The sequence below is a fragment of the Myxocyprinus asiaticus genome, chromosome 10 (genome assembly GCF_019703515.2).
Source record: "Myxocyprinus asiaticus isolate MX2 ecotype Aquarium Trade chromosome 10, UBuf_Myxa_2, whole genome shotgun sequence".
Taxonomy (NCBI): Eukaryota; Metazoa; Chordata; class Actinopteri; order Cypriniformes; family Catostomidae; genus Myxocyprinus; species Myxocyprinus asiaticus.
In genome coordinates, this window is record NC_059353.1 from 51,365,900 (window position 1) to 51,390,143 (window position 24,244).

The window sequence follows — 24,244 nt, forward strand, 5'->3', positions numbered from 1 at the left end:
GATGTTTTTATAAATTATAAAAACGGAACATTTCTGATTTGTCTGCAAATTTCAAAGCACTTGTTCAGTTTTGGTCATAATGTCTACATGCATTGGAAAGTAGAGCTTCTAAGCTTTCAAATGATACATATTTTGTGTTGATCAAGACTGTAGTTATTCATATTTTGACGATTATAATTTTTTTTCTCACAGGCCCGCTGGGGTGCCAAGGGTTCAGCCATTTTTACTCCCCTAATTCTCACCACCATAACATTTACATTTATTCATTAGGCAGACGGTTTTATCCAAAGCGACTTACAAAAGAGGATTCTTCTTAAGGAGACAGTAGTAGGAAGTGTGCTGTATTACAAAGTTTCACTAGCATCAGAATAGTAGTTTTCAAGACAGATCTAAGTGCAACAAGAATTTATACACATTTTTTACATTTATTTATTTAGTGACTGGTTAAGTGCTCATGGAAAAGATGTGTTTGTAGCCATTTTTTGAAGACAGAAAGTGAGTCAGCTTCACTGATGGAGTTGGGAAGGTCATTCCACCAACGTGGTACAATGAAGCTGAAAGTACGGGAAAGTGTTTTGGTGCCTCTTTGTGTTGGTACAACAAGGTGCCACTCATTAGCCGACTACAGGCTTCTAGTGGGCTCGTAGCTCTGCAGAGATGATTTTAGGTATGCTGGAGCAGACCCAGTGACTGTTCTGTATGCCAGCATCACTGCCTTGAACTTGATATGTGCACAACACGTCTGTATGTTTTACTTCTACTACAGTATTTCCATTGTTTTCAATGATTATTCTAATTACCGTAACAGTCATTTTCTGCTGTAAAAACAACAACTGAACAAAAAGGACCATTTTTTATTTATTAAAATCTGTGAAAATGAAAAGCAGCACCAAGGGAAAACTTATATGATGTATTAATACTTCACAATTTAAATAATATAATTTTTTCATGTTGCGGTAATGAGAATTGTGGCATAAAATGTGTGTAATTATCATGACAATAATGTCACAGTGTAAAAATTCTGAATTGCCCTAGAGCGGGATCCCAATACTGTATAATGCTGATATATATACTGAACCAATTTCATTATAACAATTAAGATGCACACATTTATGCTTAAAATTTTTAATAAATAAACTAAAATATGTCTTTTAGAAAATGTGCATTATCCATTTACGAGGCTAATGGTTGAGTTTGGAAAAATACAAGGGAGACATATTGCTTTTGTTAATGTTACAGTTATTGAACAATACTAAGAGTCTCAAAATGGCTAAATATAATATATACGTAATATATACTAGAGGGAGACCGATATATCGGTTTTACCGATCGATCAGTGCCGATAGTTGCTTTTCAGATCTATCGGTTAAACAAAAATCTGTCAATAGTTTTTTCATCATTTCAAAATAAGAGTCCCCAGTGTGTTTCAGGCTTGTTTGTTCTTATAAGTCCCACATTATTGGCCAAATCTTCATTTTTTCTGGTTATTATTGGAATTTTGATTGAACAATAAACTGGATCTGGGATTTTATTCACTTTGGACTCTTTGTCTTTGCCCGCCATAGTAAAGAAAAAAAAAATTGACATTTTATAAATCGATTTATTTTTAATTTTTTTTTACTATCAGCCAATTAATCTGTTATCGCCCTTTCCCACCATCTTAGTTATCCACTATCGGTCGACCTCTAATATACAGTATATACTGATATATCAGTCTGTCACTATTTTCAGTGAATGGCTTCATGATCAGTCAAGACTGTTTGATGATGATTATGACAATATTTTACTGATTATTATAAACAACAAAGCTAAGCATATTCTAAAACATGAAGCTACAGACCTCTTTGGACTTTGAAACACAGTTTTTTCTTCTGATATGTGAAGTAGCCTGTAATTGCACCAATGGCTGCCACTGCGATCCCACAAACAACACCAACAACTGTACCAGATCCACGGTCTGAAAACAGACACAAGAAGAAATGTCAGTGCTTTGATCTGTTTGGTTGTTTACTGATCCAACTGAAAAGAGTCTCTTTAATATTCTGCTCTTCAGATATGACGACTCCTTCCTTCAATGTAAGTCTATGGGATTTCTGCCCACTTAGTAAAGCAACAGCACATCTCTCGTCAACAAGTCACATGATTTGATTAATGTCATTTCATTAATGTCTGGAGCACAAACACTGCAGGATGACTTAAACACTGAATGTTTAATACTTCAGTGTTAGAGGTTTTGATCAACTCAGTAACAATGAAAGATGAACACATATAATTCTAGGGCCATTTATAAAACATAATTTTGTGATGGAAATTAATCAGTGGCAGAGAAGTTCCAAGAGATGCACATAACCGTCCACTAGATGACAGCATTACATTAGACCCACCTCAGATAAGATTCAAAATGTGCAACATGGACTGAATTACAACACGGATGATTCACAAAAAAGATATAACTATAAGTACCTAAAATAAATGCAGCAATGTCACTTCAAATCAACATGAAACAGTTCACAACCCATTTTAACAAAAATATGAGATAACACAGGCCTATTCATTCATTTGTTCTTTTATAATAAGGAATAAGAGTCATTTCTTCGGGAATCGGACTACACTGGTCGCTCTGTATGTTATATGTTGTAGATTCAAAAGAACCGGATCATAAGAGTCATTTGTTTGGGAATATGACTATACTGGTCACAATGTGTGTTTCACGCTGTAGTTTCAAAAGAACCGGATCATAAGAATCATTTGTTTGGGAACTGGACTACACTGATTGAGCTGTATGTTATACACTGTAGATTCAAAAGAACTGACTCATAAGAGTCATTTGTTCGGGAATCAGACTATACTGGTCACACTGTGTGTTTCATGCTTTAGATTCAAAAGAACCGACTCATAAGAGTCATTTGTTCGGGAATCAGACTGCACTGTGTGTTTCACACTGTAGATTCAACAGAACCGACTCATAAGAGTCATTTGTTCGGGAATAAGACTATACTGGTCACACTGTGTGTTTCATGCTTTAGATTCAAAAGAACCGACTCATAAGAATCATTTGTTTGGGAACTGGACTACACTGATTGAGCTGTATGTTATACGCTGTAGATTCAAAAGAACTGACTCATAAGAGTCATTTGTTCGGGAATCAGACTACACTGTTCGTGCTGTGTGTTTCACATTGTAGATTCAGTATTTGGCAGTGCTGCCAGTGATTTGCACTGTAGGAATCACTGTCAGAGTATTTTAGTCTGGTGTTTCATCTGCATCAGCAGATAATTGCACATTCAGGTTTGGAAGGACATGGGGGTGAGTAAATTATGACAGAACATAAACTTCCCCTTTAAAAATGTGTTTTTTGTTCTTGTTTGCACTAGTGCAGGTGTGGCACTTCTCAGTAATTTTTGAACAGAAAGTCATCAGTACACTTCACAGTCGTCCCTCTGGAAGCTTCTCTAGGATCTAACGAAGTGCAGCAAGAGTTGACACATTCACTGACTGGAATGTTTGTGTGCAAAAACCCCTCAAAACTAATGACAGGCAAGACTGAACCTGTGAACCTGATTTATAGATTCTACAGCAGATAAACAAGCGAAAGTGCCGCCCAAAACAAAAGCAGCTTAACAGCAGTTTACAAGAAGTAAAAGAGAAAGTGTGGCTTCTGTCATCATTTACTCACCCTCATGTTGTTCCAAATCTGTATAACTTTCTTTCTTCCGTGGAACACATTTGTTTCCATACAAGTGGATTTATACTGTCATGGAGTACTTTTATGATTACTAATATGTCGCTTTTGTCCTTTGTGGTAATTGTGTGGAAATTAGCTGCATGAAGATTCTTCAAAATGTCTTCCACAGAAAAAAATAATAGCATGCGAGTTTGGAACTAACATGAGGGTGAGTAAACAATGCTGAACTACTCATTTAAATGGAACAGGAAGTAATATGTGCAATAATTGCTGATTGTTTTCACTTCAGTAAACAAAGAAAAGAGGAAAGAGTAGATCGTCTGTGCAGTTTGATTGGGTGGGGTGGTATGTACGCATTATAGATTATGAAGTCATGCAGTAGATTCCGATGAATCATTTGTGCTGTTTGTTAAGTCAAGCATCATTATTTCTATTGATCTCAGTGACTTAAAGCGTTAAATGTTCTGTGTAAGTGGTCCAGCAGTGGTTGTGCTCCAGACATGAATAATTCCTCAAATCATGTGTCTTGTTGTGCTGTTACTTTACTAAGAGATCAAACTTACCATTTTTACCTGAGAAAATAAATAAATAAATAAAAAACTCTCATAGACTTACATTGAGACTTGAGGGTGCACCTGGAAGCAACAATCACTCTTCTTAAAAAATGTCAAAATCTAGTTAAACATATTTTACCACTTGGGCCAGACGATGCTCCAGCACTGCGTGCTACAATGAGAGGAGAGAACACAGAAATTATTAACACAAGGCTTTGGCAACAACCATACAGATAAGAAAAAAATGACAAAACAAGCCAAACCTTTCCCAGGACCGCTGTCACTTGCGCTGTGCCTGTCTGCATCTCCAAATTTATTCTCTGCTTTAAACAAACATCTCTTATTAATAACTGTCAAATGATCTAATTCCATTGGTGTAGAATTGAGGGCAGTTTTTATTGAAAATGACTATCCAGTGTAAAATGTCCCCAAAGGGATATAAAACGTTTGAGATTTAAATGCGGATGCATGGAGGATTCGGTGTTCAGAGCGTCAAGCGCCCCCTGCAGGAAGAAAACTGTTTCTCAAAAGACACAGTCAGTGGCTGACAACATGTGCAATTTCGTTCTGTAGCTCTGTTAAGCACACACAACCTTCTTATGAATTTAGAAAACATGAAATATATCACAAGTCATATGTGGAGTCAGTGAAGATGTAAAAGGCGTCCACAGAAATTTCTCAATGTTTGATATGATTCACAGTGTATAAATATTTAAAAGTATGCAATTAATATGTTATTTTATATTAGTGCATTCATTTGAACTGTTATTATGCACTATGTAATGTGTTGTAATAAAATATTACACCCCCCCCCCCAATCGTCTCATTTTCTGTGAATCATGAACGCAAAGCGCTCAGGTTTTTATATTCATATAAAATAACATTTGGGTTGGCAGCGTTCAGCTACACTAAACCAGACCAAAAAGAGAAATAATTTAAACATTTGTAAATGTTATAATATTTAAAATACTATTATTGATGACATTTCATCCTGTGCATAATTGATGTGCAAAGGAAATCACATATTTAACTGCATGTTTATGTACATATAAATATATGCTAAAGTTTACATTTTAAGAGACATGAAGAAAACATTGTTTATTGCAATTACTGTATTTGTTTGACAATTAATTCACATCCATAGCAGTAAGACAATTCTAGTCAAAAAAAGAACACAAATGAAATAGTTTTGTATTCGTCTCTTACCTAAATCAGGGAAAGCGTCAGACAGATCGAATCCTGCTGATTTTACAAGGGGAAAAAATATATAAACTTACAGCAGAATGCAACATACAGTAAAAAGTAGCAAGGCAGGTTTGCAGGTATCAGATGCATGTAACCTTTGACCTAGACTGTGTGCAAAATTAAAGACAGCTGCATAGTCAGTGAATGACTTAACAGTGTTTAAGTACAAAAGGCAACTTTTAATGAAACATAAGTGAGTTTAAAACAAAACCTAGTGAATATTTATGAGATCAACGATCATTTCCTAGTGGAAATAACATAATATTAATAATATTAGGCGCAGTATTCAGGACCAGAACTATCAGTTTCATATTGTACTTTAACCCTTTAAGCTCCGAAGTTTTTTTAAAAAGATTTTCTGTTTCAGTTGCATACCCAAAATTAAAGGCTTATGACTTCGAGGGTCAAGTGTTTGGTATCATTGTAAAGAAAACGTTTCACAATTTTTAATGATAAAGATTATGATACATTCTGAGACTCTCAGCCTAAGAAACTGCTGAAAAATCACAAAATAAATTAAGACATGATTTTAGTAATGAGATTTCACAGAATGAGTTTCATTCTGTGTCATTTGAGTCATCATTGAGTCTGTGTCATGTATTTGGCGCCATCTCCTGGTGGTCATATGTAACATTGTGCTTCATGTGGATTATCTAATGATCTATGCATCTCATTATCTTGTGTGTGGGCTTGTTTGAAAGATAATCACCTCCTGTATGTAATAGCATGTGATAATTTACGTTCGCTTTATATTTCGTGAAGTTATAAGCAAAAACACTTCCTATAAGCAACACCAACATAATTGTCAAAGACATATACTTAGCTATTTCTCACTATTTTTGTCTGTGAGTAAAACACACATGACTATTTGATCAGTTTGATGTTTTTACTGATTATAATAATATGTACGGTGCATTAAAAAAAAAATGATAAAAATAGAACACTTCTGATTTGTCTGTAAATTTCAAAGCACTTGTTCAGTTTTGGTCATAATGTCTACATGCATTGGAAAGTAGAGCTTCTAAGCTTTCAATCGATACCTATTCTGTGTTGGTCATCTAGTTATTAATATTTTGACGATTATTTTTTCTCGCACCGGCCCATCCGAGCTTAAAGGGTTAATGATAGTAAATGATTGACAGTTTCAAACCTCTCCTAGCTTTCTCAATTTCTTCATCTGGTTTCTCTGTTACATCACTGGAGTCTGCAGAAACAATGTAAAACATGTTTCAATTCTGTGTTGGAAATAACACTGATGGAAATGACGTTTTTAACATTTTTAAAATAAAATGACTCTTTTGTCTTGTTAAGACTAGTTTCATAGCTAACATCTGATGTTTCCTAAAATCACACAATTAAATCATATTTTCACACTTTTTGCATAATGTGGCAAAGCTTGATAGGAAATTATGCACACTAAAAAGTGATATTTCACTTTGTTTTGTCTCATATTTCATCTCAAGCATGCTCTTCACTGACACTTTTGTCCACATGGTTAACAAGTACACACACAAAAAAAAATTTGTTTGCTGAGGTGGAAATGACTTCACAACTGTGGGACAGTCATAAGAAATCATTTTCACACAATAAATATTGTATAAATATTGTTTATTTCACTCTTTGTTTAGATGATCATAGATTTAAGCATGTAATAATTAGTATTTTAATAATGTATTTTCATAGTTTAATATTGAAAGTCTGAGTCTGGGACTAAAACAGTCAAATCTATACATAAAACACATCTGAAAAGTGCCAAAAATGAATTATGATGACATGGTAAAAGGTTTCCAACTCTGTGACTTTTATATTAGAAAAAGAAAAAGTGTAAATCTGTTTGAGTGCCTGAAGTTGAAGAAACACCTAATTATATTCCAAAAAGCTATAAAGAAAACGAAGCCTACTTTTTGGATTTGTTTCATTTGATTTTGCTTTAAAATATAAATGAGACATGTTCTTGGCAGGTTTCACCCAGTGATAGTATTTATTTTTCTAAAATAAGCTGAAATACACTAATTCATGTTTTAACTCTAATGCTTTCAAGTTTTGGGGGAAATTATTACAACACACCTGTTTCAGCAGGACCTTCAGGTGTATCTGCTTCATCTAAACATGTAACACATGGAAAAAAGTTGATTTTGTTACCATAAACATCAAACTAATGGTGCAATGTTTTTAGAAGCATAAAAATACAGTACATAGCACACAAATACTGGATAAGGTAGTCAATTTTTAATGTTCTTGGTATTTTTAAGTATTAAATGTATTATAAGTATATTTATAATCCTAAAAGGCATCACCAGGGCCTGGGTATCTCAGCGAGTACTGACGCTGACTATCACCCCTGGAGGCACGAGTTCGAATCCAGGGCATGCTAAGTGACTCCAGGCAGGTCTCCTAAGCAACCAAATTGGCCCGGTTGCTAGGGAGGGTAGAGTCACATGGGGTAACCTCCTCGTGGTCGTGATTAGTGGTTCTCGCTCTCAATGGGGCGTGTGGCAAGTTGTGTGTGGATCGTGGAGAGTAGCATGAGCCTCCACATGCTGTGAGTCTCCGCGGTGTCATGCACAACGAGTCACGTGATAAGATGCGCGGATTGACGGTCTCAGAAGCGGAGGCAACTGAGACTTGTCCTCCGCCACCCGGATTGAGGTGAGCCACCACGAGGACCTACTAAGTAGTGGGAATTGGGCATTCCAAATTGGGAGAAAAGGGGATTAAAAACAAATAAAATAAAAAAAGGCATCACCATTATGTTGCCTACAATATAAAGCTGCCTTAAATTGCAGCCTGTGTAGATGGCTCACTAGATTTTGAAACATACTGTAGTCCTGAACCTGAGAGGAATATTGTGCATTATTATTGTTGCATTGAGTCATGTCTATTTTAAAACTCCCGACGTCCTCTCGCACACACGGACTTCAACAGGAAACACAATCCTAATAATTGATGTTGTTATGAAAGAATAATTCCATGACTTCTTTGTTACCTTCACTTGGTTCCTCTTGTGCTGGTTCCTCTGGAGCTTCTGAAAAACAAACATTAACCTCTTCAGATGGTTTCTAGAATAAATCTGGTGGGTCTGATTGGGTCACAGACAGTAGACAAAATGCTAAATGCAACTAAACATTTAATCTTGCATAGTTAAGAGTAGTCAAACGCTGTAAGCAAAACCAGTTGAGAAGCACTGATCTAACATATGGAATTGTAATAAAAGTATAACAATAAACAGTTTAGTTCCTAACTAAACAATAAGACATTTTAATTTAAAAAGATTTATACACCTGTTTATTGGGTTGTGTACACGTGTTATATAGCAATGTGTTGACTCTGTTATAGTTTAACTGTGGCTATAAAAAGTTGCACATAAAAATGTATGAATATTGTTTCTGTGTAACCAAAACAAACCAGCCGTCACATTATAGCTTTGTAAAAAGATGCTATCAGTCTGTGAGATACCAGAGAAGAACTGTAAATCTTTAATTTACCTGTTTGAGTGACTTCAGGTTCATCAACCAGCGGATTGACTTCAGAGAGACGAAAAGATTCAATCAAACAGTCAAATATTCAACATCTGTTCCCTTAAAACAGCAACTTACAAACATAACATGAAATTAACCTGCCTACCCGTTACATCTGCATCGCCTGCAGCATCTACAAATACAATGAATAAACACTAATCAATACAAAATACTCAAGAAGAGAATCATTCAGTATATAAAACCATCTTAAGCATTAGAGAGACACGCCCCAAACTTTGCACAGACCTTAAGACTGTTCTGACTTGAGTTGCTATTACTTTTCTAACTGATCGGACTTACGGTTTTCACACAGCAGGCGATCAAAAAACAGAAAAATCCTATTCACTTACATTGAGGAATATCCGGATGAGTCAAGACTATTCAAACTCCAACTATCAAAAATTCAAATGTAAACAAACCTACAGAACATGGGTTCGCTCTCTCTCTCTCTTTCCTTTTCTCAATTTCTCTCACGCTTTCCCTGTTTCTAGATCACCCACACGTTCACTCTTTTATCAATCTATCTATCTAGAAATGCTTAGCTACTTGCTAAAACATGCTAGCAATGTCAAACTACATGCTAAAACATGCTAGCAATACATAGCTACATATTAAAACATGTTAGCAATGCCTAGCTACATACTAGCTATGCTAGCAATGCCTATCTTCATGCTAAAACATGCTACTAACATGCAAGCAACATCTATCTACAAGCTAAAACATGCTAACAAATGCTAACAACACCTAAATACATGCTAGCAACCCCTTGCTAGTAATGCCTAGCTACATGTTAACAATGCCTAGCTTTATGCTAGGCATTGAAAAATGATAAGAAAGCAGCTTACCCGCATCTGCATCGCCTGCAACATCTACAAATACAATGAATAAACACTAATCAATACAAAATACTCAAGAAGAGAATCATTCAGTATATAAAACCATCTAAAGCATTAGAGAGACACGCCCCAAACTTTGCACAGACCTTAAGACTGTTCTGACTTGAGTTACTATTACTTTTCTAACTGATTGGACTTACGGTTTTCGCACAGCAGGCGATCAAAAAACAGAAAAATCCTATTCACTTACATTGAGGGAATGTTCAGATGAGCCAAGACTATTCAAACTCCAACTATCAAAAATTCAAATGTAAACAAACCTACAGAACATGGGTTCGCGCGCGCTCTCTCTCTCCCTCTCTCTCTCTTTCCTTTTCTCAATTTCTCTCTTGCTCTCCGTTTCTAGATCACCCACACGTTCACTCTTTTTTTATCTATCTAAAAATGCTTAGCTACTTGCTAAAACATGCTAGCAATTTCAAGCTACATGCTAAAACATGCTAGCAATACATAGCTACATATTAAAACATGTTAGCAATGCCTAGCTACATGCTAAAACATGCTAGCAATGCCTAGCTACATGCTAAAACATCCTAGCAATGCCTAGCTACATGCTAAAACATGATAGCAATGCCTAGCTACATGCTAAAACATGATAGCAATGCCTAGCTACATGCTAAAACATGATAGCAATGCCTAGCTACATACTACAACATGTTAGCAATGTCAAGCTACATTTTAAACATGTTAGCAACACCTAGCCACGTACTAAACATGCTAGTAATTCTTAGCTACATACTAAAAAATGCTACAAAAATGCCAATAATGCTTAGCCACATGCTTAAACATGCTAGCAACACCTATATACATGATAAAACATGCTACACAAATGCCAATAATCCCTAGTTACATTCTATAACATGCTAGCAATGTCAAGCTACATGTTAAACATGCTAGCAACACTTATATACATGATAAAACATGCTAGCAATGCCTAGCTACATGCTAAAACATGTTTGAATAATGAAAATAATGCCTAGCTACATGCTAAAACATGTTAGCAATGCCTAGCTACATGCTAAAACATCTTAGAAAAATGCCAATAATGCCTAGCTAAATGCTAAAACATGCTAGCAATGTCTAGCTACATGTTAAACATGTTAACAACACCTAGTTACATGTTAAAACATGCTAGAAATGCCTAGCTACATGTTAAAACACGCTAGTACTATGCTAACAATGCCTATCTTCATGCTAAAATATGCTACTAACATGCAAGCAACATCTATCTACAAGCTAAAACATGCTAACAAATGCTAACAACACCTACATACATGCTAGCAACCCCTAGCTACATGCTAAAACATGCTAGTAATGCCTAGCTACATGCTAGAACATCCTAGAAAAATGCCAATAATGCCTAGCTAAATGCTAAAACATGCTAGCAATGCCTAGCTACATGCTAATACATCCTAGAAAAATGCCAATAATGCCTAGCTAAATGCTAAAACATGCTAGCAATGCCTAGCTACATGCTAATACATCCTAGAAAAATGCCAATAATGCCTAGCTAAATGCTAAAACATGCTAGAAATGCCTAGCTACATGTTAAAACACGCTAGTACTATGCTAGCAATGCCTATCTTCATGCTAAAACATGCTACTAACATGCAAGCAACATATATCTACAAGCTAAAACATGCTAACAAATGCTAACAACACCTAAATACATGCTAGCAACCCCTAGCTACATGCTAAAACATGCTAGTAATGCCTAGCTACATGTTAGCAATGCCTAGCTTTATGCTAGGCATTGAAAAATGACAAGAAAGCAGCTTACCCACATCTGCATCACCTGCAGCATCTACAAATACAATGAATAAACACTAATCAATACAAAATACTCAAGAAGATAATTATTCAGTATATAAAACCATCTTAAGCATTAGAGAGACACGCCCCAAACTTTGCACAGACCTTAAGACTGTTCTGACTTGAGTTGCTATTACTTTTCTAACTGATCGGACTTACGGTTTTCACACAGCAGGCGATCAAAAAACAGAAAAATCATATTCACTTACATTGAGGGAATGTTCAGATGAGCCAAGACTATTCAAACTCTAACTATCAAAAATTCTAATGTCAACAAACCCACAGAATGCATTTAATATGCTTTAAGCTCGCTCTCTAGCTCTCGCTCTCGCTCGCTCGCTCGCTCTCTCTCTCTCTCTCTCCCTCTCTCTCTCTCCCTCCCTCCCTCTCTCTCCCTCCCTCTCTCTCTCTCTCTCCCTCCCTCTCTCTCTCTCTCCCTCCCTCTCCCTCTCCTTTTCTCAATCTATCTCTCTCTCTCTCTCTCTCACTCACTTTCCTTTTCACATTTCTCTCTCACTCTCTGTTTCTAGATCACCCACCCACTCCCTCACTCTTTTCTTATCTATCTATCTGTCTATCTATCCAGAAATGCCTAGCTACATTCTAAAACATGCTAGCAATGCCTAGCTTCATGCTTGGCATTGAAAAATGACAAGAAAGCAGCTTACCCGCATCTGAATCGCCTGCAACAAATACAAATAAAAAATCTAAAATCTTATGATCTAAAAAGCTCTCTCTCTCTCTCTCTCTCTCTCTCTCTCTCTCTCTCTCTCTCTCTCTCTCTCTCTGTTTTTAGATCACCCACTCATTCACTCTTATCTATCTATCTATCTATCTATCTATCATCTTCTTAGAAATGCTTAGCTACTTGCTAAAACATGCTAGCCACCCGCTAGAAATATGTTAATAATGCCTAGCTACATGCTAAAACATTCTAGCAATGCCTAACTACATGTTAAAACATGCTTGCACTCTGCCAGCAATGCCTATCTTCATGCTAAAACATGCAAGTATCATGCTAGCAACATCTTACTACAAGCTAAAACATGCAAAAAAAAAAAAAAAAACGCTAATAACACCTAACTACATGCTAGCAACACTAGCTACATGCTAAAACAAATAAGCAACGCCTAGCTACATGTTAAAACATGCTAGTAATGCCTAGCTACATGCTAGCAACATGTTAGCAGTGCCTAACTTCATGCTAAAACATTCAGGTAACATGCTAGCAACATCTAACTATGTGCTAAAACATGCTAAAAAATGCTAAGAACACCTACCTACATGATAGCAACGCGTAGATACATGCTAAACCATGCTAGCAACATGCTAACAACATCTAACAGCATGCTTGGAAGGCCTAGCTACATGTTACAACATTTGTATCTTTCATGTATCTGTACAGGTATCTTTAAACCTTCCAACCTTTCAATCTGTCTGATTGACTGAAGGGCTTTTTAAACCTTAAAACTTTTCAAACTACTTGAACTTACAGGCCAGGCTTTTTCCAAGCCAACCTCAAAGTTTGTATACAAACGTTTCAATCGAGTTCAGTATATAGTACCGTCTGAAGCATTAATGATGTTTTGACAGATGTGGTCACTATGAACTGTGAACAGCATACAGGTTTGGAACGGCATGAAGGTGAGTAAATAATGACAGAATTTTCATTTATTGGTGAACTATTCCTTTCTCCCTCAGACAGAGACACAAACATCAAGATTGATGATATTTTTTCCTTTCTTTTTTCATGTTTTTAGGAAGCAACTGATTAAAAAAAACTACATTTTTAAGTACATTTTGCTTTGAGGTGTCTATTGTGTGACTTTAGCAAGCTGTAATGATACGTAAAAGCAGTTTACAGACTAACATACTAATACCACACATAAAACAACATGAAGTGAAAATCAGTAATTCAATAATTGCTAGCATGACAAAAAAAATAACCAGCCTACCTGTTACTTCCTCATCACCTGCATCATCTACAAATACAATGAATAAACACTAATTAAGCTTTAATTATATTTTTGTCCATTTTGTAGCTTGATAGTCATGGTCACTGTAAACCAACGCTGTTCAAAAAAAGCTCAAAAGCCGTAAGGCTTCAAAAATTCTTCTTTTGTGTTCCAGAGAAAAACTAACAGCATACGGGAGTATTTATAGATTATTACAGTATAGAATTTTAATTTTGGAGTAAACTATTCCTTTAAATAGTCTTGATATGAAAAAGCAATTTACAAATGATGACACCATAAAATAGTCTTAAATCAGCAATGTACAAGCTGTACCACGCATACAAATATAAAATGATAAAGTGAAATTCAATAACTACAATAACTGCTAGATGTCAAGAAATTAACCTGCATACCTGTTACAGTCATATCATTTTCACCTAGAAACACAATAAACAATCACTAATTAGCCAAATATGATCAAGAAGAGAATTCAACATGATATGGCAGTTCAGTATACACTTATCAGTCAATAGTTTGGACACATTTGACTGAATTAATGTTTCATTATTTTAAAGACCTTATGATCTAAAAGGCTTGTGCTGAAATGCTTTCAATTAGTTTTTGTGGATAAATTGTGAAGGAAAATCTGTGGGTGATTGAGTGAGAAGTTTATGTAATTTGTTTGTTACAAAAAGCACAATACATATTTGGAGGTACATACTGTATTTGTTTACAATTATAGAACGAAAGGATGGGAAGTTTACCCAAATGCATTTTTTGAGAATGTCAAAAAGTTGAACTATTTCCAGCCACAAGTGTCAAAATATCACACAAATTTTGAGCATCATATTTCTACCTGCTTCAGCAGGAGCTTCTTCTTCTTCTTCTTCTTCAGCAGGTTCCTCTTCAGCTGACGAGATGGAAATGAGTGAAATATGAGTCATCATAATCAACGTCAGTTGCATATCATTATGATATTGTAAAGTCTGTATGTTGTGTGTATGTCTGGTCCCCTCGACTGATTCATAGCTTCAGTTAATTTGACACGATCAGTCCTCGAGGCATCGTTTAGCCATCACGAGTCTGTGTGTCAATAATGGCACATTTTGTTGGCAGATTTGCCCAATGTGAACAAGATGATTGTCACTCCTTGTGTACGTGAGCACACTTGGCAATAAAGCCCATTCTGATTCTAACTAGAGATTACACTTGCACAAAGCACTTTCTAACAGACGAAATATTTCAGAGCATAACCAGAACAATTTCGATTATCTGTGTTTGGAATGGAATGCTAGTTTACTATTTACTGGATACTGCGCAGTACATACTATATAGTGCTCACTATCCTTTAAACATAGTAAAACATTAGATATTTTCATGGCTTTTTAAGATTTTAAGATCACTTTTACAGGCCTGGAAATCACAATTTTAAAAAGTCCCTGATATTTCCCGATCATTCATCATGATTGTGGGAAGCCTGTTATTAATATTCATATGTATAATCATGTATTTATAATACTTAATTTTTTTATAGATTAATAACGGTAAAACTTTGCTATCACGGTCTTGTGTCACACTGGAGATAACTGCGATATGGAACTATGAGATATCTTTATGATATACTTTAAAGAAGAAAAGGTGCAAAAAGAACTCAAAATGTATTAGATTAAAAACTTCATGAGGTTTCGGCTGCCTGCAGTCTTAAAGGAATATTCCGTGTTTAATACAAGTTAAGCTGAATCGACAGCATTTGTGTCATAATGTTGATTACAACAAAAATTAATTTCGACTCGTCCCTCCTTTTCTTTAAATGTGTGTTCCAGTGAGACACTTACAATGGAAGTCAATGGGGTCAATGTTTGGAGGGTTTAAAGGCAGAAATTTGATGCTTATAATTTTATAAAAGCACTTACATTTAATTCTTCTGTTAAAACTAAAAAAGTTGTTTTTATGGTCGTTTTAGTGTTTTACGCCATTATGTCATCATGGCAGTGAAGTGTTACAATTGTCTAACTTTACACAGTTAAGGTTAGTAAGTGACTTTCACAATAAAATCATGTTAACACACATATTGTTTACGTCTTGTGGCTTTTATAGTAATAAAAATACTTGTATATTTCCTTCATAAAACATTATATCAGACAGTATTATCTGTTGTATGTGTTGTATTTTGAGTTTTGGTTGTAACGCTATTTTGTAGATTTCAATTTTTATTTAAGCAGGGTTCATCAATTGACAAATAAATAATTCAGACGGATTTGTGAGTCATTTTGACCCATCACTGACCCAAAGGAATGATTCTTTCAAAAATCGGACATCACTTGCAGGCAAGTTGTAGGGGTTGTTCACACTGAGCGCGTGTTTCCATCCATTGTTTTCCACTTGTTTTACAAAGTAAAAATGTGCTTTTTTAATTGTTTTGCACACCATTAGAGACCGTGTCAAGTTAAAAAGAACGTCTCGAGACACCTGCGTTCTGCCTATAGCTTTATATTAGCGCAAGAAAACGTTCTGTCTGAACGGCCCCTCACTATACACAAGAGCAATAGGTAGATGATGAGATCATTTTAGAGTAGAGGAAATCTAGAAAATGCACATTCAGGAAATGTACAACCAGAAAAAATGTCAAAATGTCCAGGCATGGGAATCACAGTTTAAAATTCCCTGATATTTCCAGGTTTTCCATGATTGTGGGGACCCTGTTTAACCTGTAACCTGTTTAACATTCGTGGACGTTGTATTTTGGCTTCACTATACACAACACATAATTTAAATTAATTTAAACTGACTGATCTCACTTCAGGAGACTCTGTGCTGTCAGTAAAGGGTTCAACTTTAGACATACGGGGTCATGTGACCATTTGTGGCATTTGTGTTTGGTTGAAACACCAACAAAACTACATCTGGTAAGAAACCTAATAAAGTTTTTAAATTAAAACCTGTTTGAGTCAAAAGATTAGAGTCTCTAGTTTCATCCGATATGCCATTTTTTAAATTTGAGCGATTTATTGCGAAATGGCACGCTGATAAACACAATGACCATGTACGTGGACTGTAGCGCTATTTTATCTTATAAATCCTATATTTACTGTGTATTATCACATTGAGAAAAATGTGTCTTTCAGAGGCTTTATATGGAGTTAGGATGAAAATAAGATGCATTTCAAACTGTTCTGAGACCAGTGCAGACAGACAGCACACTGGAGGTTAAGTCATTCACTAAATAGGGAGCAAGGGAGCATCCTATAGCTCTCTATGCAGCTAAGTGCATTCACTCCTAAAATCTGATCAAAAGTTCAGTTTCAGGCTGCAGATGATGTTTGGATCACTCAACATGTTTGGCAGACATGGGATATTTTTCAGATTACCTGCTGCTGGTTCTTCAGAACTCTCTACTGTGGGCTCGACATCTGATGCATCTTCTGACAAACAGATGAATCATATATCTATAAAAGCTAAAAAAAAGCTTTCATATACCTAAAAGGACATTGGGTTGATGTGTTGCTTGTTTTAAATATCTGTACTTGTATTTAAATTATTACGTCTTTACCTGGTTCAGGGGTTGTGTCTTCAGCATCAGGATCTATAAACAAAATGAAAGACAATAACTGGTCTATTATTATAAAACCAATCATTCTGATTCTATTCTGATTGGACGAGCAGTGTTCAAAGCCGTAAAATGTTGATAAATGCACATCTGTGAGCGCACATTGTATATAAACAGACCAAATGGATTGAACACGTGTGTCCACTCTATATTCACTTTATGACTTGGTGGAAGAATTTGTTATTTTTTATTTTTGTATAATTTATTTTTAACTATTTATTGAACATACATGTGTCTTTTATCATATTGTTTTAAGTCACTGTTCTATACAACCAATAATCCACTCGAGGCCGTGTGTTAAACCCGGTGCACACTGTACATTTTGGCCACGATTCTGCTGTCTGAGACAAATTTTGGACAAATTTTGGTCGTTGTAGGGCAAAATCGGCAATCTTACAACATTCAGTGTGACATATTCACTGACGGCAGATTAATAGCCTTGATGATCTTTAGCCTCCAGCGAAGTTCTGGCAGTGCCAGAAATTTAGCATTTCTGAACACCTTTTTTTCTTTACATTTATCATGCATTTTCTTTACATCTTTATTAGGATTCCTCCGTTAGGAGGAAACCTATTGTTTTTGTTAGTATTCTTCTTCTTCTTATTCCTGTAGTTTTATATTGCCCAATAATTCAAGATCTCCTTGGTAAAAAGTTTTGAAAATTGGCACATTGATACTACAGGCCACGAGTAACTACCACACCAAAAATGGCCTACGTGAGCCTATAGGTGGCGCTACAGGCCATGCCCCAATTTGTCCATTTTCAAAGGGATGCCATTTCCACATCATAAGTCCAAAATTTCTGAAACCTGGTATATATGCCTCATTTCTCATGAGGAACAAAAAAGCCTCTAGAACCCATAAAGTCCGCCATGATGGATTTTCCTGTACAATACAAATGTGTCCAAAACTACAAAAATCTACTCCTCCTGAACCATAGCTCCAATTGACTTGAAACTCTGTATGTATGTGTAGGATACATGTCTTTCAATTTGATATTTAGCAAAAATAAATACAAAATGGCCGAAAGGTGTGCATTTATGTAAATGTACACATTGTCTCAATATCCATATGCCCAAAAAATCTAATGCCATTTTGACTAATGTTTTTTCCAACCTAACAGGCTTCAAGATGACATCACTCTGAAGTACTGTGCACAATTTCACCTTGATATGTCAAAAGATGACAGAATTACAGTTTACTATTATTTATCGCTAACGCTAAAATAATGCTTTACAAATCCTCTAATGATAAAACTTTAAACGTCTATAAACTTTAGTTAAGATTCACACCAGTTTATATTGAGTTTATTATATCAAAAAAAGAACACTTATGTGAGAATGTTGTTTGTAGACTACAGCTCAGCATTCAACACCATAGTGCCCTCCAAGCTAGATGAGAAACTCCGGGCTCTGGGCTTAAACAGCTCGCTGTGCAGCTGGATCCTGGACTTCCTGTCAAGCAGACGCCAGGTGGTTAGAATAGGCAGCAACATCTCCTCATCACTGACCCTCAACACTGGAGCCCCGCAGGGCTGTGTTCTCAGCCCACTACTGTATTCCCTGTACACACATGACTGTGTGGCAACACATAACTCCAATGCCATCATTAAGTTTGCTGATGACACGACGGTGGTAGATCTGATCACTGACAATGATGAAACAGCCTACAGAGAGGAGGTGCACACTCTGACACACTTTGGTGTCAGGAGCACAACCTCTCCCTCAACGTCAGTAAGACAAAGGAGCTTGTGGTGGACTTCAGAAGAAAAGACAGAGAACACAGTCCAATCACCATCAATGGAGCACCAGTGGAGAGAGTCAGCAGCTTCAAGTTCCTGGGTGTCCACATCACTGAGGAACTCACATGGTCCGTCCACACTGAAGTCGTTGTGAAGAAGGCTCATCAGCGCCTCTTCTTCCTGAGACAGCTGAGGAAGTTTGGAATGAACCGCCACATCCTCACACGGTTCTACACCTGCACTGTAGAGAGCATCCTGACTGGCTGCATCTCCGCCTGGTACGGCAATAGCACCGCCCACAACCGCAAAGCACTGCAAAGGGTGGTGCGAACTGCCAAACACATCATCGGAGTTGAGCTTCCCTCCCTCCAGGAAATATATACAAGGCGGTGTGTGAAAAAAGCTCGGAGGATCAAAGACTCCAGCCACCCAAGTCATGGGCTGTTCTCACTGCTACCATCAGGCAGGCGGTATCGCAGCATCAGGACCCGCACCAGCCGACTCCATGATAGCTTCTTCCCCCAAGCAATCAGACTTCTGAACTCTTGATCTCCCACGATCAAAATACATCAGCCCTGCACTTTATTACTCTTTTATCTCACACCGGACTGTCATAAATTATATTACTGTCATTATATTATGTCTCTCTTAACAACTGACTATCAACCGACAGCCTGAATGTCAATACAGTGCAATACTGTACATTCTATATATATATATATATATATATATATATATATATATATATATATATATATATATATACACTTTTTTATATATTTTTATTTTTTAATTTTTATTGAATAATGTGTATCTATATAGTATCTATATAGTAAAAAACAAAAACAGCATATTGTATACTGTACAGTGTATGTTATTATTTGTATATTGTTGAGTGTAATTATGTGTATAACAGATGTTTAAATTGTGTTGTGTTAATTTGATGTTTTAAGTTGTGTAATTATGTATAACAGATGTTTAAATTGTGTTGTGTTAATTTGATGTTTTAAGTTGAGTGTAATTATGTATAACAGATGCTTAAATTGTGTTGTGTTAATGTGATGTTTTAAGTTGAGTGTAATTATGTGTATATCAGATGTTTAAATTGTGTTGTGTTTATTTGATGTTATTGTAAATTGGTATATGTCTCATCACTGTCACGACTGCTATGTTGATCGGAACTGCACCCAAGAATTTCACACACCATTGCACTTGTGTATATGGCTGTGTGACAATAAAGTGATTTGATTTGATTGATTTTGATATTGGTAAATATTTATGGGATGTTTTAATCCAAATCAGTAGATACAGTTGGATACAGTTATAGAAATCTATGTCATGTTTGTGTATCATCCATAGGGAATTTGCAAGTGCAATATATATTTAGCCTATATGAATTTCTGAAATTTTGCGTGGCCTATAGGTTACTAAGAGGAGAAAGACATACTATAACCCACCTTTTTTGTTTTCCCCAATGTGAATGGAGACGTTTATCATTTTTCAGGCCACAAGTCTTTTTATTTTGACAATGAATATTTGTCCTGACTTTCAGAGAAACGTTTTCAGAGTAACGTGAGTCACGTTCACCGATCAGGACGATTGGGACCACAGTCGGCTACAATGCGTATCGTACAGTCTGATATAATGTCGCACAGTGAACCATGGTGATATCAATGTGTTCATATTGTACAGTCTGACAAGCAACAATCTTAATGGACTGTAAAAATCCTACAGTGTATAGCAGGATTTACAGTGATTTTAGCCCAGATAAGGTGGCCTCTCGTTGCTTATGCTTTTATTGTATTGTGTATGTTTTCAGTAGTGTGTGTTTGTGAAGTGACCTGCAGGGATCGTAGGGGTCACAGGCTCTTCTACATCTTCTTCAGGTTCTACTGGATCAGCCGCTGCAGCTGCAAATGTCAAAATCAGAGAGATGATAATGTCATTTAGATTTACCCACTTTTAGTCTATAGTGTAGTCTATAGGCCAATAATTGTTCCCAGTTCGCTCCTGTCTCGAAGTACTGCGAGTACAGCGCTATTTTTTTTCAACTATATTTACTTCGAGTACTCAAATTACAGTTAGTACTGCACTATTTTGTTTTTACTTTTTTACTTTAATTACTCAAAGTACTGTGAGTACATTACATTTTTTTACTTTACTCAAAGTACTGTGAGTACAGTAACTTTTTTACTTTACTCAAAGTACTGTGAGTACAGTAACTTTTTACTTTAATTACTCAAAGTACTGTGAGTACTTAGCCATTTTTTACTTTGATTACTCGAAGCACTGTAAATACTGCACTATTTTATTTACTTTAATTACTCGATGTATTGTGATTACTCAGCCATTTATTTTTACTTTGAGTACTTGAGGTACAGTAAATACTGCACTAATTTTGTAACTTTTTTTACTTCAATTACTCAAAGTACTGTAAATACTGCACTATTTTATTTACTTTAATTACTCGATGTATTGTGATTACTTTTTTTTACTTTGAGTACTCAAAATACTTGAGTACTCAGCCTTTTTTACTTTAATTACTCAAAGTACTGTGAGTACTCTAACTTTTTTACTTTGATTACTCAAATTACTGTTAATACTGCACTTTTTTACTTTTTTACTTTGACTTCTCAAAGTACTGTGAGTACTATGCCATTTTTTAATTGTTGATGTACATATATGTCAGACGGACGCATTGCATTTGGTCTTGTTGTAATTTTAGTGTTTCACATATAGATTATTGTAGGCTGTTATAACATAGCCTGTTACAAACATCATAATAAAAACATACACCATCATATTTTGTCATTATGTGAAGACTCGCTGGCCAACTCAATGAAAGAACTCTCAGAAAGCGCGTCTCTCCACTCTTCCTTCTCTTGCAATGGTTCACTTGCTTGTCTTTATTAACTGTAGAATATCTCCAAATATTTACGTGGTGGAAACTTTTGGTTGGTATGAGTAGTTAACAGACAAATGTTCTTCTTTTGTGCCAAAAAATTGGTAGTGTAGCTTTTTTTGTTCCCGAGATTTACCCAAAAATGTGAAAAATATTTACTGGATTTTCCAAGGCCACATTAGTGACCTCAAATTTTTGAACGATTTTTAGAGTTTTGTTTGAGTCACTTTAGAAGTAAACAAGATATCCATGAGCAGAACTGCATATTCTGTTTTTGTTTTGTAGTTATGTCTGTGCTTATTTTCTATACTGTACTACACATTATTACACATGTAATACACAGAATAAGCTGCAAAAATGACTAGACCTCTTGCTATTTAATCAACGTTCTGGCTATATGAGAATAGTGCAAGTCGTACTGCAGCTGCATTGAGTAACAGTGTTGTCGAACCTCATACTTTTCTAACACATGGCTTCTAATTTCTGCCTCGAGCATGACACAACCTTTTGCTCAACTTTAAGCAAATGCACAGACGATATATCACAGTAAAGAACGCTCATGTCGTAACTCACCCTCTCCATCGGCCTCACTGACAGATGTGTCGTCTGAATCTTGCGGTAAATCTTCTGCAGTGGTGTTGGCTACAGATATAAAAATCGATATGTTACGTGTCAGGACAGTTCTGAGTTTCTACTATAACATGACAAAAATTCAGTGAGCGAATTTGTCTTGAACAAACCTGTTAGAAGCCCCTACATATCAGGATTCAGGAGCTTTGCATTAAACGTATTAAATGACACTAGCTAAGCATGCTTTTACTTAAACAAGACAGTATGTTGCATAATAGCTGCTACTGAGTTGCAGGAACAAAAAACAGGCAGTAGACTGTCACAGAAAACATGTTTTCCAGATAATCAACATTTCAGAGCAACTTCACCGTAATAAAAGTTCAAGAAATAGCAGACTGCGTTTACAAAGGGTGGACAGAATAACAAAATATTTAAAGGAATTGTTCACCCAGCAATGAAGAATCTGTAGCTATTAGGTAGTTATTCAATGATAATCTTTTAAAATCTCATTTGAGGTTGTGTTTTACAAAAATGCACAATAAAACCAATAGTGTTTGGCTTCAATGGCATCAAACTCGGTGGGATGCATCTAAAGCGCCATTTCTGAAGCACAAATGAGATTTGAGAGGCGTGGAGGAGGGGTAGATTATCAGTGAATAACAACTTATATTTTTGTCTGTTGCTCAAACAAAGCTATCATATGAATTCAGAAGACTTGGTATATACAACACTACTTTTATGGTGCTTTTTTCTCTGTTTTGGAGCTTAACGGTTTAAATCACCATCCACTTATGTTGCATGAAAAAAACAAGCTCAGACACACTGCCAAACATCCAACCTAGTCTCATAGAATAAACATTACTATAATGTCTCGGTTACTGTCGTAACCTCCGTTCCCTGATGGAGGGAATGAGACGTTGTGTCAATGTAGTGACAATAGGGGTCGCTCTTGAGAGCCCCTATCACCTCAGATCTTTGAGAAAAGGCCAATGAGAACTGGCGAGTGGAATTTGCATGCCACTCCCCTGGACATACGGGTATAAAAGGGAGCTGGAATGCAGGATTAAGTTTTGTGCTGAGGAGCCAAGACATGGTCCCGGCCATTTCAGCGGCTAGTACGGCGTTGTGGCAAGAGGGACACAACATCTCATTCCCTCCATCAGGGAACGGAGGTTACGACAGTAACCGAGACGTTCCCCTTCTGTCACTCACTCGACGTTGTGTCGATGTAGTGACACTAGGGGTCCCTATGGAAAAACGCCACAACAGCTGAACCATGTTACGTGAACTGCCAATGCAGGTGCAAGCAAGCTGCTGCGTGCGTAATAGCAGGTGCATCGGACTGCACGTAACCTCCCCCAACACCCCAAAATGTAGTTCCCCACATCCCTGAGGGGGGGAAACGACTTAACTAGCATGGGAGCATCTAACGCTATCATATGTATCGGGGAAGGTGTTCTTTTCCTTTCCTATTCTTTTAGGGGGAAAAGACCCCACGGAGACCACATCTTGCCCAAAAGGGGAGGTCAACATGTGGCAATATGACACATGGGCTCAGCAGCCACACATGGAAGAGGCACAGCGACCGGGGGCAGAGAGAGCTCTGCCCAAGAGAGACGCGAGTCCGCCAACAGGGAGACCGTACCACGGAATATACATCACAGGGGATACCGGAGTAATCGGCACCTGTGGAGAACCTATCCCAGTACAGGGCATATTAGACCCCGTAGTGGGGCTGGCTGTGAACTCCTCCGCAGAG

The 24,244-nt window shown here is 36.5% G+C and overlaps 2 protein-coding genes across 10 annotated transcripts in view; one reads left to right on the top strand and one right to left on the bottom strand.

Moving 5' to 3' along the window:
- The window catches only part of LOC127446978 (neuroligin-4, X-linked-like), a 760,753-nt gene that overhangs the window by 204,031 nt on the left and 532,478 nt on the right, over nucleotides 1–24,244 (top strand). The window lies entirely within an intron of this gene.
- The window catches only part of LOC127447002 (cytochrome c1-like), a 47,675-nt gene that overhangs the window by 2,132 nt on the left and 21,299 nt on the right, over nucleotides 1–24,244 (bottom strand). For 2 of the 9 annotated variants that reach the window (XM_051708439.1, XM_051708430.1), the window contains exons 4-22: nucleotides 22,489–22,557; nucleotides 20,855–20,923; nucleotides 17,216–17,248; nucleotides 17,034–17,087; nucleotides 14,522–14,575; nucleotides 14,079–14,102; nucleotides 13,666–13,692; nucleotides 12,379–12,393; nucleotides 11,679–11,702; nucleotides 9,848–9,871; nucleotides 9,109–9,135; nucleotides 8,970–9,008; nucleotides 8,471–8,509; nucleotides 7,552–7,587; nucleotides 6,635–6,688; nucleotides 5,446–5,481; nucleotides 4,503–4,562; nucleotides 4,379–4,411; nucleotides 1,841–1,957 (exon numbers count right to left, since the gene is read on the bottom strand). In XM_051708439.1, coding sequence (XP_051564399.1) covers nucleotides 1,841–1,957; nucleotides 4,379–4,411; nucleotides 4,503–4,562; nucleotides 5,446–5,481; nucleotides 6,635–6,688; nucleotides 7,552–7,587; nucleotides 8,471–8,509; nucleotides 8,970–9,008; nucleotides 9,109–9,135; nucleotides 9,848–9,871; nucleotides 11,679–11,702; nucleotides 12,379–12,393; nucleotides 13,666–13,692; nucleotides 14,079–14,102; nucleotides 14,522–14,575; nucleotides 17,034–17,087; nucleotides 17,216–17,248; nucleotides 20,855–20,923; nucleotides 22,489–22,557 — 834 coding nt within the window. The remainder of the gene's footprint in view (nucleotides 1–1,840; nucleotides 1,958–4,378; nucleotides 4,412–4,502; nucleotides 4,563–5,445; nucleotides 5,482–6,634; nucleotides 6,689–7,551; nucleotides 7,588–8,470; nucleotides 8,510–8,969; nucleotides 9,009–9,108; nucleotides 9,136–9,847; nucleotides 9,872–11,678; nucleotides 11,703–12,378; nucleotides 12,394–13,665; nucleotides 13,693–14,078; nucleotides 14,103–14,521; nucleotides 14,576–17,033; nucleotides 17,088–17,215; nucleotides 17,249–20,854; nucleotides 20,924–22,488; nucleotides 22,558–24,244) is intronic. The other 7 variants (XM_051708434.1, XM_051708433.1, XM_051708435.1 and 4 more) reach the window with 7 other exon arrangements.